General features: G+C 46.0%; 1 protein-coding gene across 1 annotated transcript in view; it reads right to left on the reverse strand.

The window, feature by feature from the left end:
- LOC118429412 (dynein beta chain, ciliary-like) overlaps positions 1-16,506 on the reverse strand; it is a 41,128-nt gene that overhangs the window by 14,134 nt on the left and 10,488 nt on the right. Inside the window, exons 14-46 of the mRNA XM_035839894.1 lie at positions 16,289-16,435; positions 16,032-16,140; positions 15,609-15,853; positions 15,061-15,204; positions 14,623-14,811; positions 13,935-14,189; positions 13,356-13,525; positions 12,592-12,814; positions 11,960-12,076; positions 11,545-11,631; positions 10,937-11,338; positions 10,335-10,580; positions 9,615-9,839; positions 9,256-9,347; positions 8,922-9,048; positions 8,524-8,676; positions 7,903-8,136; positions 7,518-7,696; positions 7,266-7,379; positions 6,802-6,958; positions 6,530-6,688; positions 5,885-6,127; positions 5,562-5,693; positions 5,231-5,362; positions 4,929-5,050; positions 4,463-4,703; positions 3,898-4,154; positions 3,399-3,573; positions 2,697-2,870; positions 2,163-2,367; positions 1,405-1,673; positions 819-1,058; positions 199-360 (exon numbers count right to left, since the gene is read on the reverse strand). Coding sequence (XP_035695787.1) covers positions 199-360; positions 819-1,058; positions 1,405-1,673; positions 2,163-2,367; positions 2,697-2,870; positions 3,399-3,573; positions 3,898-4,154; positions 4,463-4,703; positions 4,929-5,050; positions 5,231-5,362; positions 5,562-5,693; positions 5,885-6,127; positions 6,530-6,688; positions 6,802-6,958; positions 7,266-7,379; positions 7,518-7,696; positions 7,903-8,136; positions 8,524-8,676; positions 8,922-9,048; positions 9,256-9,347; positions 9,615-9,839; positions 10,335-10,580; positions 10,937-11,338; positions 11,545-11,631; positions 11,960-12,076; positions 12,592-12,814; positions 13,356-13,525; positions 13,935-14,189; positions 14,623-14,811; positions 15,061-15,204; positions 15,609-15,853; positions 16,032-16,140; positions 16,289-16,435 — 6,126 coding nt within the window. The remainder of the gene's footprint in view (positions 1-198; positions 361-818; positions 1,059-1,404; positions 1,674-2,162; positions 2,368-2,696; positions 2,871-3,398; positions 3,574-3,897; positions 4,155-4,462; positions 4,704-4,928; positions 5,051-5,230; positions 5,363-5,561; positions 5,694-5,884; positions 6,128-6,529; positions 6,689-6,801; positions 6,959-7,265; positions 7,380-7,517; positions 7,697-7,902; positions 8,137-8,523; positions 8,677-8,921; positions 9,049-9,255; positions 9,348-9,614; positions 9,840-10,334; positions 10,581-10,936; positions 11,339-11,544; positions 11,632-11,959; positions 12,077-12,591; positions 12,815-13,355; positions 13,526-13,934; positions 14,190-14,622; positions 14,812-15,060; positions 15,205-15,608; positions 15,854-16,031; positions 16,141-16,288; positions 16,436-16,506) is intronic.

Raw genomic sequence — 16,506 nt, forward strand, 5'->3', positions numbered from 1 at the left:
CCACATCTTCAGAAAAGATGCTGCTGGCTTGAGGTTGTCCTTCCCCATGTACTCTACAGGTGCGATCTTTTTTCTATCATATCCTCTGTCTATATAAGATACTTGAAGTAATCGAGAGGAAGGATATCAAATCCGAGGCATGAAATGTGGTACCAATTTCAACCACCCTGGAAAGCAACAAGCGGACATTAAACTTACGTCAAAGTGTTTCTTGGCAAATTCCAGCTTGATCTTTTCAAAGGAATCTATGTCGTTTTCGTCCATCAGTTTGTCTCCGTAGACTCGTGAAGCCTCGTGCAGCCACAGCTTACACATGTCAGCGGCCGTCTTCAAGCAATCGTTTGCGGCGAACAGAATGCCCTGAAACATCAAAAGGTGCTGTTACGTTAACATAGACGTAGACTCTCATCTCATGCACCCCTTTGACTATTTTACCGTTGGGGCTCCAAAAAGATCTCGCAAGCAGTTTTCTCCTTCGAATTCCTTCTCGGTTTTCTGTGTTTCATTTAGTGTCATGCTTGTCAATTCTTTGATATTATCCTTGCATCTTATTCTTCCTCCTTGGGCGAGAATTACATGGCCATGGCCATACCACTTCAGTTTTCCTTTTTTTATTGTGATTAGGAGGTCTTAGTACGGACCGATGTTTTGTTTTAATCGCGAATCGTAAACACCATAATGCGATCACTTGCGTGCGAGTATATCTGAATATCTCCAAAGCAATCTCATACGACTGATGATATCTTGTTATGTAGTATGTACTTTTTTGTTACATTCCCTACTTCAACAATACTAGTAACTTTCCGTTATGTGCATACCTGGAAGATGTTGGAGAGATCCCTAAGGTTGAAGATGTAATGGAACTTGATGGCGGTAGGCAGGAAGGTGCCTGCGACCTTCTTGTGAAGATCCAGAGCTGCAGCTACCACGGTGGGAGCCAGCTTCTGCACGGCGTTGGAGAAGCCTCCCTGGCTCATGTGGCCGGCAATGATGCTGGTGTAGATGGTGGTGAGGGCGTCCACGCCGGGGAAACTCAGGGCAAACATGCAGAACCAGCGCTGAGGTACAACATGGGATTGGTTGGTTATAACCGTAGAATACAAATTCTAACAGCAATGCATTGGTTACATTTTCCGGCCGGGCTGTTTTAGGAGACAAAAATTAAAAACGTATACCTAGAAATATATGCCCATGACATTCATGCCCATGATACTCTTTACTTTGTGTCTTTTATATCATTCCTTTCGAAAGCTGCCCAACCGGGCCCCGCGTTAAAAATGTGGCCTAAGCATAAATGGTTGATGTCGAGAAATAGGCAGTGTCCGTTCGAGACGCTTTACCCCCGAAAAAAAAAACGGTGATAACACTAGTAATAACTAGGTTGCCAAGCATTTAGTAACTGACCTGTAGCCGTGGGTTGATGGTGAAGCTACCGGCGGTGGGGTTCATGGCGGCCACGTACTGACAGTTGTGGACTTCCTTCAGGATGAGCTTCTGCCGGTCGTACCACTGCATGTAGTCCATGTGCTGCCTGATGAGGGTGTGGGGCTGGACCGTGCCGTACGTGTCCACCTCGGGCATGTTCATGTCATCGATGAAGTAGACGAGCCTCTTGTTTCCGGGTGGCCCGAAGTTCCGACCTGCCTTCTTCTCCAGAGGCTCCTCCAAGACGCCTGCAAGTCACGAATCATGAGCAATTGGTTTGATTCATAGTTTTAGTATAGTATATAGATAAGGTGAGTATAGTGTTTTAAGGTAGCTGTTTTTCAATCCGTAAGACGTACAGCGTGGAGCTGACTAGAACCTCGTAAAAGGAGAGTCATCAAACCCCAATATCACTTCATACCACCGTCTTTTTTGTCGTAACATCAACTCTCATAATTCCAACAGGTGGCGTGATACTACCGCGTCAAATTTATTTGTTATAGAGCTTGACCTTCGCAAGATTGCACGTGAACACCAAAATATCTGAAGTGTATATACCTCAGGATTACTGATGCTGCATCGGTACATCTCTTTAATAACTTTGAATTCATGTATTGTTTTCTCATGTGGCGGTATTATGAGAATTGATATTAGCTTCGTTCTTCTACATTACGTACAGACTACAGTGTCAGAGAATCCGGATTTACACAAAACAAAAACAACGAGCGCCCCCTTACCTTGCAGCATGAGTGAAGTTGTGTAGAAGTTGAAGGGTACTTTTGAGACCATGTACTCGTCGCTCAGCTCGTTCAGCTTGTTCCCGATGAGTACAGACTTGCCGAGACCGGCGTTACCGACCAACATGACAGGCCGCCTCTTCTCCATCAGCATGTCCAGGAAGAACTTGTACCGGACTGTCTCAGTGGTCGCCACCAAGACGGACTAATGAAAGTACGTGAAATAACTATTGTGTTAAAGGAAGAGGACAATTGATAAATAATAGTGGGAGAACGTAGGTAAATCCACTTTCATGTGTAGTGATCGTTTTGCTTCACAGTATATATATCACATCATGCATTCTACCATTTTCAACATTCTCTTGCGCGTAATGTCGAATTACCATATGTTTAGACATGCCTACAGCGTATAAACTGACACAAGCGCTACCGAAAACATAACTTTCTGGCGACGATTATAACACGGTCGGACAGTGATCTGTCTACTAATTCTACCATGCGTTATTCATGGAAGCTACAATGTATGATACTAACCTGTAGGGGGATTTCAGCGTCATGTGAGTATTTGGGGACTTTGTCTCCCCATGGTAGGAACTTCTTCGTCTCCGCATCGATGTAGTAGTCGAACAACGTACCCTGGGACGGGAACTTGATGGTCTTGAACTCTGTCACCCACCACTTGCTGAACTCCACACGGTGGTCTACCAGCTGGAAACAGTGACGTATACCCACGTTAGAGCTGATACAAACACTGACTACTTTTGTGCCAATTTAGCCCAGTTGCCATCGTTGGTTTTGGGTTAGGCCTACGTCACATTTCCTACCCGGAGCCGAATAGGGCTGTTTGCGGAAACGAAAAATTAAAGTTTATGCCAATAAATGTGCACAAGGCATGCTGTTGAATTATGTTTAGTACGTTTTGTCTTTTTGTTGTCTTTTATATCGTACTTTTCGTTCCCCAAAATTGCCCGACCGGACACCTTTGTGGAAATGTGACGTTAGCCTTAGTGGGCAGTATGGGGGCCGCGGAAAGTTTAGCTAAAATCACAATCAGGCTATTTTCACCAGTCCGTGAAGCTCATTTTAACGGCACACACGTGTTCGACACCAAAGCCTTCTGAGCGCATTCTCAGCGTTCTTAGACAAATATGATTCTATCAAACAATCTTGTCTTTTTTGTTCCCCATACATAATGTAGTAATTCCCTCGGTGGCAGACAGCAATGATGGTCCATACCTGATCCTGGAACATCCCCCCACCGAAGGCCCACACTGCCGCAAACACGAAGTAGAGTTCGTACAGCTCTTTAGGACAGTCTGGGGGTGTGTTTTCCTTGGTGAACAGACCGTCTATGAGGTGGCACAGCATATGGATGTTGCTGATTTCCGGAACAGGAATGATGGTTTTGAACCTGGAATAGTTGAATGATACTTGCTAGATTAATTGATATTTCCTTATTCCATCGTCCTCTGTACGACAACATTGTCTTTTCTGTCAGTAGTTTTTTTTTGTGTGTGCAGAAAACTGAAAACTAAAAATATTATTTCAAGAAATGCCTTAACGAGGATAGCTTTGAGTAAATAAAACATTTACAGCAAATGCGTTACAACAAGTTGTTTTAATTAATACCTTTTCAATCCAGGGTGTGCATGGATGATTTCCAGGGTATGATGACAAAATGTAGAAGCTCTGATGTCTAGTTAATGTGGAGAGATACTGTTTGGCTGTAACTCACCTCGTCCGCAGGGCTTCCAGGCAGGGCGGCACGTACTTGTCGAACAGAATGGTGAGGTTGGCGCGCTCCGACTGGACCTCCCTGGTGTCTATCCAGCTGGTGACCACGGGGTTCCAGCCCAGGTCGCCGGGGTTGATGTACAGGATGCCGGCCCGCGACACCGTGGCAGGAGTCGCCGTTCTCAGGTGGCTGATCTCGAACAACAGTCTCATCATGGGCAGCAGGGGGATGCGCTCGTTACTGGCCAGTGTCAACACCTGGTGACAGTAACAGTACCAGTCATGGTACGGTACTCGTCAGTGTTTCCGTCATCGCATCTCAATTTATACGCATATACTAATTTCATATATACATGGCTATCGCCATGCGTTGACTATTTTGTTAAAGCCAGTTGTCAACTGTAGTCACAGCACAGGACAATACATGTACAGTGTGATCTCAACGAGAGGCATTCGCTTACAAGGGCTAAGTCTGACTTAGCATAGCCACATATTTATCATCCATGTTAACCTTTATAATGCTAGCAAAGCATATCCATTAAGTGTAAACATTTTGCCGGCCACACCTTGTTATCGTCCATGACTGTGTTGAGGGACTCAATCCACATGGGATCGATGTCTCCGTCCAGCACGATCCACCTGGGCCCATCTCCGGACAGGTTGGACATGTCCCGCATGATGGTGGAGAACAGCCCGTCCTTCCACTCACGGGTCGCCGGGTTGATGCAGCCGAACAGCTCGTTGTTAGTGACGGCTTTGGGGTTTAAGTTCACCAACGTTGGCTTCTTCTTCTGCAGCTGGTAGGTTCTGATGACGGTAAACAATTGTCAGCTTTAGACAGGTGGGTAGGTAAGTATGTGACTTACTTGCAAGCCATTCAAATTAGTTAATTTGCTCCAGCTATTGCCATGACATATAATTCGATCCAATTTCTTAGCACCATTTCACGGATATCTCAGAAACTACTCATGAATTGAAGTAAGACAATGCAGGTTCACCAGTTATGCTACATGATTTACTGAAATATTGTACCTGTTGAGGGACTTGATGACTTTTGTCTTTCCAGTTCCTGCGTTTCCGAGCACGAAGACGCAGTGCCTCACCGCCAACAGTTCCTCCAGTTGGACAACCTTCAGCACAAAGTTGTCCTCTGCCTGTAGGTTAAGAGGAACAGCAGAGAGGTTGTCAGTTATCACAGATATTGATCCGTTGTCTGTCATGTCTCGCATTTGTGCGTTTTGAGACATCTAGATCTAACACACTCGCGATGTTTCCAAATTTGCATAAGAAATACCAACATTTACTGAACAGCGCATCAAAATGTTAAACCGTACCTGTAGGTGCTGGTCCAGAACAGACTGCTTCACCGTCCCCTCAAGTTCCGGGTCCCGCTTTCGTGGTACGTCAAGTGCCGGGAACAGATCACCAATCAAACCCATGAAGATCGGGACGTCATCTGTGACGATCTATATGGCAAAAGATTTCATATTAGAGCTACGCCACAGGACATGGAATAAAAATCACGTCGTGGTTTGCCAAAGATTTCGCAGGCTTTATTTAGTACTATTCAATATGTTTGTCACCATCCCTTTTTTTCAAAGACTGCAGTTTATTCATATTATCATATCAGATATAACTGTATACAAGAGTAACGTTAGGGCAGACCTTCGGTAGGTTGAAGTCTCTCAGGGCTCGCATCAGGACCTGGTCCTCCGGTCGGGTCGGGTCACCACGTTTCAGGGCACCGGCCACCACCAACACAGACTTGATGGCACGGAGACCCCAATCGTAGTGATGCTGTGGACGCATGGGCATTGCGGGTTATTTAACATGGCGGTATGTGTAATTGTAAAAGGCTACAGCAATGAGAATGCAGAGGAACAAACTGACGGTATAGGTTTCCGCCCGTACTCTTGAGCAAGAACAAGCCTTTTAAAATTGTGAGAGGGTTCTACTGTAACCATGAAAACATATATTTGTATACTGACCTGTTTAGACAGCAGCTCCCTGCACAGCGTGTACAGTGTGATGAACTTCCGTGCCAGCAGTTTGGCGTCCAGGAATCCCTCAGCCACCAGCATGATCTCAGCGATCATGGCGAAGTCAGGCACCACCATGGCGCAGGGCCTGAACAGGGCCTTCAGGTTCTCCGGCAGCTCGGTCCGCCCGGCGTACCCGGGGTTCATGGTGATGAACAGGCCCACCGTCTTCGTCAGACTGATCTCCTCACCCTAGGACAAACCAGGAGTCACGTGTACCATTAACAGTTAACAAGTGCAGAGAAATTTGCAATTGAGCCAACATAACATACATCATCAATTGAATGCGTATCCGTAGTAAGTAGTGCCAAGGCACACATTCCACTAGACAGCGCTGCAAACTTGCTGTGCTCTAAATTGGATTTGTGTATACGTAGCCCTAGACGTAAATGTAAAAGTATGACTGAAAAGACAACAAAACACACAAAGCGTAGAGAGTCTCGGTTTTCATCTATGAAATTCGTTGACAGCTCATCGCTAAATCACGGTCGCGGAGAAGTCGCTGCCGAAGTGGAATTAGGGTGCAACCTGACGCATCATGCATAATCGGCAGATTATCCATAATTTTCTGTCTCTAAACTGCGGGATATTTACCTGGAACAGGAAGCGTTCCTTGTTGTCCCGGATGGCGCTTTGGATGCTCTTCACCTGCACGGCCACCACCGACAGCACCTCCACGGAGATGCGGTTGAACTCGTCGAAGCAGCCCCAGGCTCCCGTCTGCGCCAGGCCTTTGTAGATGTTACCGATGGACTAGAACGGAGATAAGTATCTTCAGCATTACGTTACGATTACGCTAATATAGAAATAACCGTAAAACCAATCAGCCTAATTCGCATGATGATCGCATTAACATTGCCCCTTACCTTGTAGTCCATCTGTTCGGAGCAGTTGAACACATAGACCATGATGCCCAGCGCGCGTCCCAAGTCCTTGGTTGTCTCGGTCTTTCCCGTCCCGGCAGGCCCTGCGGGAGCCCCTCCCATGATCAGATGGAGCGACTGTGTCAGTGTGATGTAGCATCTGTGTGGGAGGGGGGTATGTAACTCTATTACTTGAACAGGTACACCTTTAGTATCATAATGGTAAATTCATTATTATTCAGAAGACGTAAATGGGAATGGTAGACTAATATCCAAGCAGATCCTACGATGGCATACGATAGTACTAAACTGGCCAAGGAGTGTAGTCAGTCAAGAGGTGTACATTTGCCATGTAGGTAGCCAAACGCACTTCTAGGCCGGCTTCACTCCTCTGGCAGCTTTTGATACTATCTTACACTACCGTAGGATCTGCTTGGAGATTGATGGTAGACAACCATTGAACTGACCTGTCGGTGAGAGGCGTGATGACCAGACGGGGGGTGTTGCCCAGGTACTCGTACGCGTACAGGAACTGTGCATCACAGATGTTACCGAAGCAGTGCAGTTTTTCATCGTCCCACCTATGGATAAACGTTCGACATAAATTATCGAATACCTCAGCATGATAGAACAGACGCTTGGTTACAACTATCTAATGTGTGGACTTGACAGTAGAAATATGGAAAAATGCTGTGAAGTTCTCCTGCCTATCAACTAACCTGTGTCTGAGCTGGCTGAGCCAGAGGAAGGCCTGAGCGTTGTCAATCTTCTGCGCGATCATCTTCTGGACCACATCTCTGTTGTGCACGTCGATTGTACAGATGGTCATGATCTTCTGACGGTCTCCCGAAGTCAGCTGTCCAATCAGCATGCCGATCAACGTGTTCAGCATGGTGATCTACAATTCAATAATTTAAAAAAATATTAATATTGGCAGAAAGGTTTGACAGGTATGATCAAGTCAATTAGAAGTAAAGAAGTATCTGGACTATCGTGAAACAGGCTGGGGTTCCTGAAGGTCTACGAAGACCATATCTATTTGGTCTATCAACATAAAAGGAGCACACACAACCGTTTGTTTGTTTGTTTGTTTTTTTTTTTTACCTGTTTCTTGTTGTAGTCCTTCAGAGCGTTCTCGTACCCTTCCTCCAGACGCGCGAAAGCGATGTTGACCTCCGTGGACCACCAGATCTGTGAGCAGTTGAGCGCGCACTGTGCGGGGTACTCAAACAGCCACTGGTCCCTGGGCTTCTCCTCAAACGTCACCACGCCTTCTGTGTGCTGTTGTCGCACAGTCGCACGGACCCGGTCTAGCAGTTTGTTCAACCAGATCTCAACCTAGCAAATCATACAATAAAAGAAAACGATGAGAAAATCATGATCTCATAAAGCCCCTGCCATGCAGTAAATGAGCTTTGATTGTATCTGTTGGTCGCCAGATCACCGAAATTAAAAATTGACAGAATCAAGCTAATTTTCATATTGAAATCTACCCCATCACATTGGACGGGGATCGGGAACTGCAAACATCGACCGGTCTCTCACAATCGAGCGATGATAGAGAAAAAATGCTACGGCATTTTATTGCCGAAAATATCATTCAGAGCTCGCAGACTCGTCGGCAGAGAAAATTTCTGCTATGTGACAGACGCTTAAACAAATGACATGTCAGAGCTTGAACAACTTGATACTTAATATTCTAAAATGAAGCGACAATTTCCTCACCTGGCCGTCCAGCTCCACCGGTTGGTCGAAGTCGCAGTACTCTCCCTCCTTGCTGTACATGCCGGTGGCTGTCTTGGTGAACTGTCCGCTTTCATCTTCCTGGAACTTCAGCTTAGCTGTGTTGTCAAACAGCTTGGGCAGATGCCGGGCCACCTGGGGAGAAAGAAGGTTTCGACTCAGACCACAATATATGTATGTCTCAAGTCTGTCATCAGGCATTTGATAGTGGCAATATTTAGGAAATATCATTATAACATACTGACATTGTCAATTTTATACTAAAATGGTGCCGTGAGTTTTTTTCAACGCTTCCACTTTCTTGTACATTGTAATTACTTACTTACTGTGAGTACTGTCACAAAGACTGATGATGTTCAAGACTTTCATATTTTAATTACCACTGTGGGCTGAGTGCCGTTGGACAGAATGTCCAGAAGGTCAGCCGAGGACACGAAGTAAAACCTGGGGAAGGCCAGCCGCTTGGTCTCCAGGTACTCAGCCAACGCCTTCTCACACAGGGTCAACCTGCGGAAAGGGATAGCAATACAAAGAAATTAACTCACGGTGGTTGGTTATTTGTGCCATAGTGGTACCATTCCTATAACGAGAATTTGGAGTTGACGCCTCATATTTATTCCAAGGCAAATATAAGCTCTGAACCTCTATTTGCTTGTTTGTTTACCTGTTTGTTCGCTTGCTTGTTTTATTGACTATCAGACGGGTTCTCATTACCTGCTCTGAATCTCCTCCAGCTTGTCATACAGGTTGGGCTTGTTGGTGGCCACGATGACATTGGGCGTCGTTTCTGCATCCGCCATCAGTTCCTAAACACAGAGAAGAACTGTACTTAGTGTGTGTTATGTATCATGTACGGAGATATTCTACTCTGCACTAATTAGGATTTTATAAAACCTGACATTGGGTTTCTAAGAGCGGATTCATTCTTCAAGCTAACGACATCTTACACACCATAAATACCCACCAGTATAAATCTGGAGCTAATTCAGGTTTAGTACTTACATTCTGTCTGTCGCCCAGACCGGTTTCAGAAAACATAAATTTCAGATTTAGGAAAACGTGGTTGAGCGAACCTTGAAATCCACGTCAATCCCGTCGAATCTCTTGGAGTCCTCGGGCAGCTGGTTTCGGATGTCCTCGGAGCCGATGAAGATGCTCTCCAGGTGAGACCAGGTGCGCTGCACTTCGAACCAGATGGAGATGACTGAGTCCGCGTTGGACAGCTTCTTCTGCCAGCCAGACACCTCCTCCAGGAAGTGGGCGATGTACTTGGACGTCATCAGGTTCTGGATTTGTACCTGCGTTAGGAAGGCGTTGATAAGTTACCTGTTTAGCTCAGGAAGACGGAAATTTTCTTCATCCAGCGTCCGAGCCAATAGGATATTTTGTAATGATGAGGTGAATCTAAGTGTAGCACAGGATGTTGTCCTTGATAAATTGCTGACATGATGGAATGAATTAATAGTATGCAAAACAAAGTTAGTCCCATAGCCGTATTGAGGCTGTAGAAGAGGTGGTTTGTTATCCACTATGTCTAGGGAACGGTACTGAACGGCTTAGCCCATCCCTCTCCTTATACCAACTTTTACATCCCCAACCGAAGTCAGGTTCCCATTTTTACACCTGGGTGGAGAGAGGAAAGTCGCTCGTGTGAAGTGTCTTTCCCAAGCCCAAAGACTCAACGTCTAACGAATCATTTGATCTCCTATCCTCTAGCCTAGCCATGCGGCCATTCGACCTCAGGTGAGCAGGTGACAAATCCAGAGATAAACTTTTATCAAAGTTCCTCATACCTGGTTGTCCTCCAGAGTCTCAATCAGCTCCTCGTCACCCTTGAGCAGCGGCGTCTTTGTGCGCGTGTGCGGCTCGTACGTGAACTCCATGGCGGCCCACGTCACGTCCATCTCCTTCAGAACCTTCTCCATGCCCATCTCCTTCACGGCCTTGTCCACGATGCCCTTCACTTCGTCTTCGAAGTTGTGGAGGTTCAGCGCCAACAGATCGTCCAGCTTGGTGGACTCGTCCATGACGAATTTCACCTATGAAGAAAAGAAACAAATGAACATAACGTCTCTGTGTCTTGGTTTGATTCACTCTACTAGCTATCATAATTATGTTTTTTTCACGAAGGAGAAAACATATTGTTTTTGCTGGTGTGTACTTTTTTTCCTCCTAGCAGAAAAGGTTTACGGAGAAAGCTGGGCTGCGCACCATGTTTTGTTACCTGGGCTGTCTACCTGGACTGGCCATCACGTCAGGCTACTCAGATACCCCCATTCATAGCCTCAATTCTTTTTTGTCACTCCCACACACTACTTTGGTTCTGTTTCTGACATAATCTGTGAGTCTGTGATTAAGAGAGTTGTCAGTTAGAAGGTACGCTACTCTGGATTACCTTTGTCGCAATCATGAGCTCCTGCCAGTGGCGGTCACGGATGGCCGGGTTCTGCAGTTCTCCCACGGCCCGCATGGAGGTCAACATGTTCTTGACGGCGGAGTCCATCCCACCGTAGCTGTCCCACGCACGCATCTCCTTGTCCAACCCCCTGATGTCCTTGGCGAACTTCTTGCAATCAATCTCCATGTTCTCCACGTTGATTTCGAGCCAGGGCGTTTTCTTCCAGTCGTCGAAACTGGTCTTGACCAGGATGATCATGTCCCACAGGACCTTGAGCATGCGCACTTCCTTCCTGCAGGCGCGCAGTTGTTTATAATCTGGGATGGCGACCTCGAACAGCCCGCCGGCCTCCTGTAGAGCCTGCATCTCCTTCTCAAGACCGGTGATCTCTATTTGGATCTAAAGACACGAGAAATAGATGTTTGAATAAAACCCTTGTTGACATCAACCATCTACAGAGTACACAAAGTACAAAGCCAATTGTGGAACCTGCAGCAATCCCAGCTTTATTCAGTTACAACAAGACCAAAGTGGTAGCTCTACTGTGACTGCCCACACAGCGGTATAGTATCATATGAAAAGTGAAGATTGTGTGAGATACTTACAGTGTCCAACACCTCGTACGGGTTTTTAGCATCATATCTCAAGAACGGCTGCTGCCGGAACTTCTCCCTGAACTCGTGCTGCTTGATCTGTCAGGTTGGAGAGACGGGGAATTAGAGACGTCATAACAATAACACTATCGGTCCTGTGCCTGCTGTTTCAACATTTAACACGACGTAGGTTTACATTAGCTACACTATAGAGTGTAGTCAATGCCCTACACGGTGCTGGATGACAAAGGTGTCACAGTGTCAGTAGTTAACAAGTGGACAGGAATGATTTACTTTACTACAAAACAACGTTAGGTCAAAAAGACAAAACCATGTTAGGTCAAAAAAGCTGTATTAGCTGTGAAGACATGTCATGACTTTTCACACCTTTCATGTCCTTGATAGATACGATATAAACGGTACTTACATCAAACTGGCCACACCTCCGCCGTAAGATGGCCACCTCGTTGGCCTGTAGCGGCGCCACCGCCTGTTTCACTGTCACAGAGATCTTCTTCGTGTTGTTCCACTTCTCTGGTAATGCCTGCAATTGTGGAGCAAGGCTTTAGCAAACACAACTTACTACGAGTCTTTACAGTATGGAACAAAACCTTGAGCGTTACAATATTATTTCTCTTTCTTTCAGTACTGCTGAGGCCAGGGATTGCTAGCACTTGCACACCGTTACAAATAACAAGGGAAACAAAGGATAGGGAGGCCGTGGGTAACTGATGTTTTTGTCCATATCTCATAGAGTTGTAGGTAAAGGTAGTTCACCTTTATTCGCGAGGTAACCAAAATTCGTTGTTTCTAAAAGCATCGTATTTATGACTATCAAGTCGATGAACAGTGAGTTACACTAGTTTCAAGATATTTCAATTTGAATTTGAAACCACCGTCCGTGAACTAGATATCACTAAATGCCATGTCTTTAAAAACAATGGATATGGTGTACCTCACGAATAAACATGAACTAACGTTAGCATTTGTAGCATTCCTACTTGGCACTTTTCTAAATAATGAACGCGAGAAATATGAAGAAACGCCGGAAAATCTCACCTGTAGCTGTGCATGAACCTCGTCCGGCAGCTCCTGGTCGTACTGCTTGAGAAGTTCGATGGTTTGTTTGAGCGGCTCGAACATCTCGTCCGTGGCCTCCTGACGCGCCTTGACGGCCAGCAGGTGCTCCATAACCCCCACCAGACCGTCGTAGTCTCCCTCCTCAACCTCCTTGGACAGCCCGGAGTCTGTCACCGTGATGAACCCTGCCAGGTCGTTCAGACTGGGGAAAACAAAGATTCCAATACATATGTCTTATGATTTTTATTTGGTACTGTTTGGGATAATTTTTAGTTGCTTGCATGATTTATTACTTCTGTGCTCAATTGTAACTGCGTATGTTATATCATTGTGAATGCACGTGGTTCGTATGTCAAGTGTTTTCTTTCTGTATCCTGATTTGCTATTATTTTGTACAGGGTTCATCAAAATACTGAAGATTTCAGAATAAATTGACGCTGTAATTATAGATGTAAGTCCACAAAAAAATAGAAAGGTGGGTTCAACTCGATTGCAGACAAGTACCTTGTTACAGCACTTTGACTAAATGAAAAGTGATACCGAAGTTGACATTATATTTGCGTATTTTGTCAATTTGCAATAGACGTAAATATAACGTTAGGATGCAGTATTGTCGACACAAAGCTCTATCTACTACAATACAGCTTTACTCAGACTATAGTTTCGTCTTATGCTTGGTTGTAATCTATTTCAATCGTTCAGGTCCTTGGATTGAAACGCCGAAATCTTTGATTTCCTTGTACCTGTTTGTGACATGGTCGATGAGATGTTGCTTGAACATGAAGCTCCATTTCTTGACGATGTTGAGCAGGGCCTGTTTGAAGGGCCTGGCGTCCACCCGGAACCAGTCGTCACACCTCACCATCCCCTGGATCTGGATAACCTCCTCGTAAACCTTCTCGTACGTGTCGATCTGTGGGGGAAAGTTATTACTCTCATTAACATATCGTGTTGTTCTGACTCACCGAGATTCATAGACAAATGTCTATTGACAAGTTAGTGTTGTGGTCTCTTCTGATGTGCCGTACCGTATCGTACGCGTGTGGTGTGGTGTGGTGTGGTTTGGTGTGTTGTGCTGTATTGTGTTGTGTTGTGTTGTTTAATGTTGTGTTGTGTTGTGTGTTACCTGGCGTTGTGCAATCTAATGTAGTGCAGCGTATTGCAGCATAGTGTAACGTTGTGCTATGTTACGTTTTCTTGTGCTGAGTTGCTTTGTGCTGTATTGTATTGTGTTGTGTCGTTTGGGGATGTAATGTCATGCTCTGTTGTGTAACGCTGTGTTGTGATGGAGCTTACATATATCTTCATGATGAGAACATTACCTGGTCCTTGAACTGATCCAGTGTAGGCGGACACTCCGGCACGCCCGTCTCCGCGTGAGCCTCGATCTCCTCCTGTGTCAGCACGTGGTTGTAGAGCAGGAACTGGCGCATGAACTCCTGTCTGTCGTCCACCCACAGGTACGAGAAGTTGTCGAAGGAGTTGCGATACTCGCAGGCCTTGTTCATGACGGTCTGCACCCTGTCCATCGTCTCCTGCCGCATGTCGCACAGCTCCTGCATGTCCTCCATGTCGGCCTGCAAAGCAAACGAAAATCTCATTACTTAGGGGAGTAGAGTTTGTGAATTTCTTACTACAAAAGCCCTAGCCTTATACGCTATAACAATACTCAACAAAACCCGAGCCACGCGAATGTCCCAAATTGAGGTCACTGACTTCGCCGAGCAGACTAGCTGGACTAAAACTTACTACCATCAGAAAGGGGTTGTCAGCTAGTAATGTAGTACCAGGATACAGCTCCTAGGAGTCGCCAAAACGATATTTTCTTGGGAACCTCAATGATTGCCAAAATTTCATACAAATCCATCAAGAGGATCCTCACTTGTGCAAACATGCATTATGTATACACAACCAAAACAATAATCCCGTTGGAGAAAATATCCTTCCCGACAATGATGTTCGCCGGTTGATTTGCCCTGACGCGCCCACGGTTATCAGAACGAAACACACCTGATAGTGTTCCAGCCCGCTATGATCCGCCAGACGCGGCACCAGGGAGGCGATCTTGTACACGTCGTTGATGATGCCTTCTACCATCTCATAGAAACCGTCGTTCACGCCGAAGTCCAGGGAAGGCTGGAAGACCATGTCTGGTGCGATCAGCTCCATGCGTGCCTCGAACAACGGCGCCGGGCACACCTGGAACAAGGATTTTAAAACAATATTGTGAGTGTCACAAGCTGACGTTCCCCGGCCCCGACTTCGTGCTTCAATCAGAACATTATCATTAATGATGCAAATGATAATCCAAAACTCAAATGAGTACTCTAATTAAACATTTCCTGTTTGCTGATTTTAAAGATTGTCACCATTCTCTTGGTGCTCTTTGATGATTAGAAATGATGAGGATTCACTCATACAGATCAAATCTCTAATACTAACACAAACCTTGACGTCCGTGTTGTCCAACAGATAGTTGACGGAACAGTGGATGGCGTTGAAGAACCCGTCCACCACCATGTCGTCCACGTAGTCGACGTACGACTTCCAGATGTCCGAGCTGGCGTCTGCCTTGAACAGCGTCAGATTTTCCTGGTAGAAAAGACAAGGCCCCGACAGAATTAGGCATTGATCAACGTTTTAGATCAATAATACCTTCGGAATCTAACTCCCCGGAGCGCTAATTTTAGATCGGCGGACAGACTCTCTTGGGCCCCAGAATAAACTGACTGGCTGGCCTGTCCGGTCTGGCAGTCAGGGTAGGGCGGCTGATATGCCCGTATTAGTCTAGAAATTGTTTGAACAGTGTCGCACGAACTAGAGACCCGAAGTAACTTGGCAACTTTGTGGGTGGAGCCATGCCCATTTACGAACCCAGGCCACCTCAACCTGATACTCAAATTACTGCGGACGCACACCAAGACAACCAGACAGATGGACTGAAAACAGATAGTTCCGTTTTCACGAAGATAAAAAAATGAGAAAGGTTGTCATACCTTAAGCAGGCCGTGTATCTTCTCTCCTGCCTCCTTAATCTCCCCGTACCGCTTGGGCAGCCTGTCGGCCCGGTCGTCCAGGAACAGCAGGGCGTCCTTCTTGTTCTCCTTGCGCTCGAACAGCGGCAGCACGCACCACTTCTCCATGATCTTCTGCATCTGCTCGACGTTGTCCTTGGCCTTGAAGACGCGCACGTGTAAGTCGTGAACCATGTCCCTGGTCTCTTGGATGTACTCCCACACCCCTGGACATAACAAACAAAACATTCTACCATTTTTCTTTTGTACTTGACGGGCGCCGGTTCACAAGAAATCGGGAGGGACAGAGAGACCATATCAATGATAAGGAGCATCGTTGATAGATAAGAAGATCGATTCCTGTTCACCAAATTCATTCTATTTGACTTTGGGACCATTCCTTACCGTCGTCTTTCCAGCCCAGACTTTTCTCCGCTGTCTCCAGCTTGGTGTCGATGTCCTGCAGCTGGGTCTCTATCAGCGGCAGCTCCACTTCCAGAATATCCCGACGGACCTGGAAAAAATACAGACAGTAATCCTCAATGTACGTCGGGGTTCCGTGAAAACTTTCAATGCACCTGCACTCCTCATAGACGTTATATGTCCTGAAATCGCCGAGCAATACAGACTACAGCTTGTCGGTATAAAGACTGACTCCTTACCTGGTTGTACCACGCCACCAGGAGGTCCAGGTTCCGCACAAACTGCCAGAAGTTCTCCTTCTTGCCGAAGATGTCGGCTGCGCTGGCCGGGATGTCTTCTCGCTCCTGGATCTCTAGGTACTTCACCTCCCGCAGCACGGCAATCAACTGGACGAACGTACATGAATAACGTTCCCAATTACACACAGTAACACAATTAGATTTTGTCTCCTTTTCAA

Source organism: Branchiostoma floridae, chromosome 13, assembly GCF_000003815.2.
Source record: "Branchiostoma floridae strain S238N-H82 chromosome 13, Bfl_VNyyK, whole genome shotgun sequence".
Taxonomy (NCBI): domain Eukaryota; kingdom Metazoa; phylum Chordata; class Leptocardii; order Amphioxiformes; family Branchiostomatidae; genus Branchiostoma; species Branchiostoma floridae.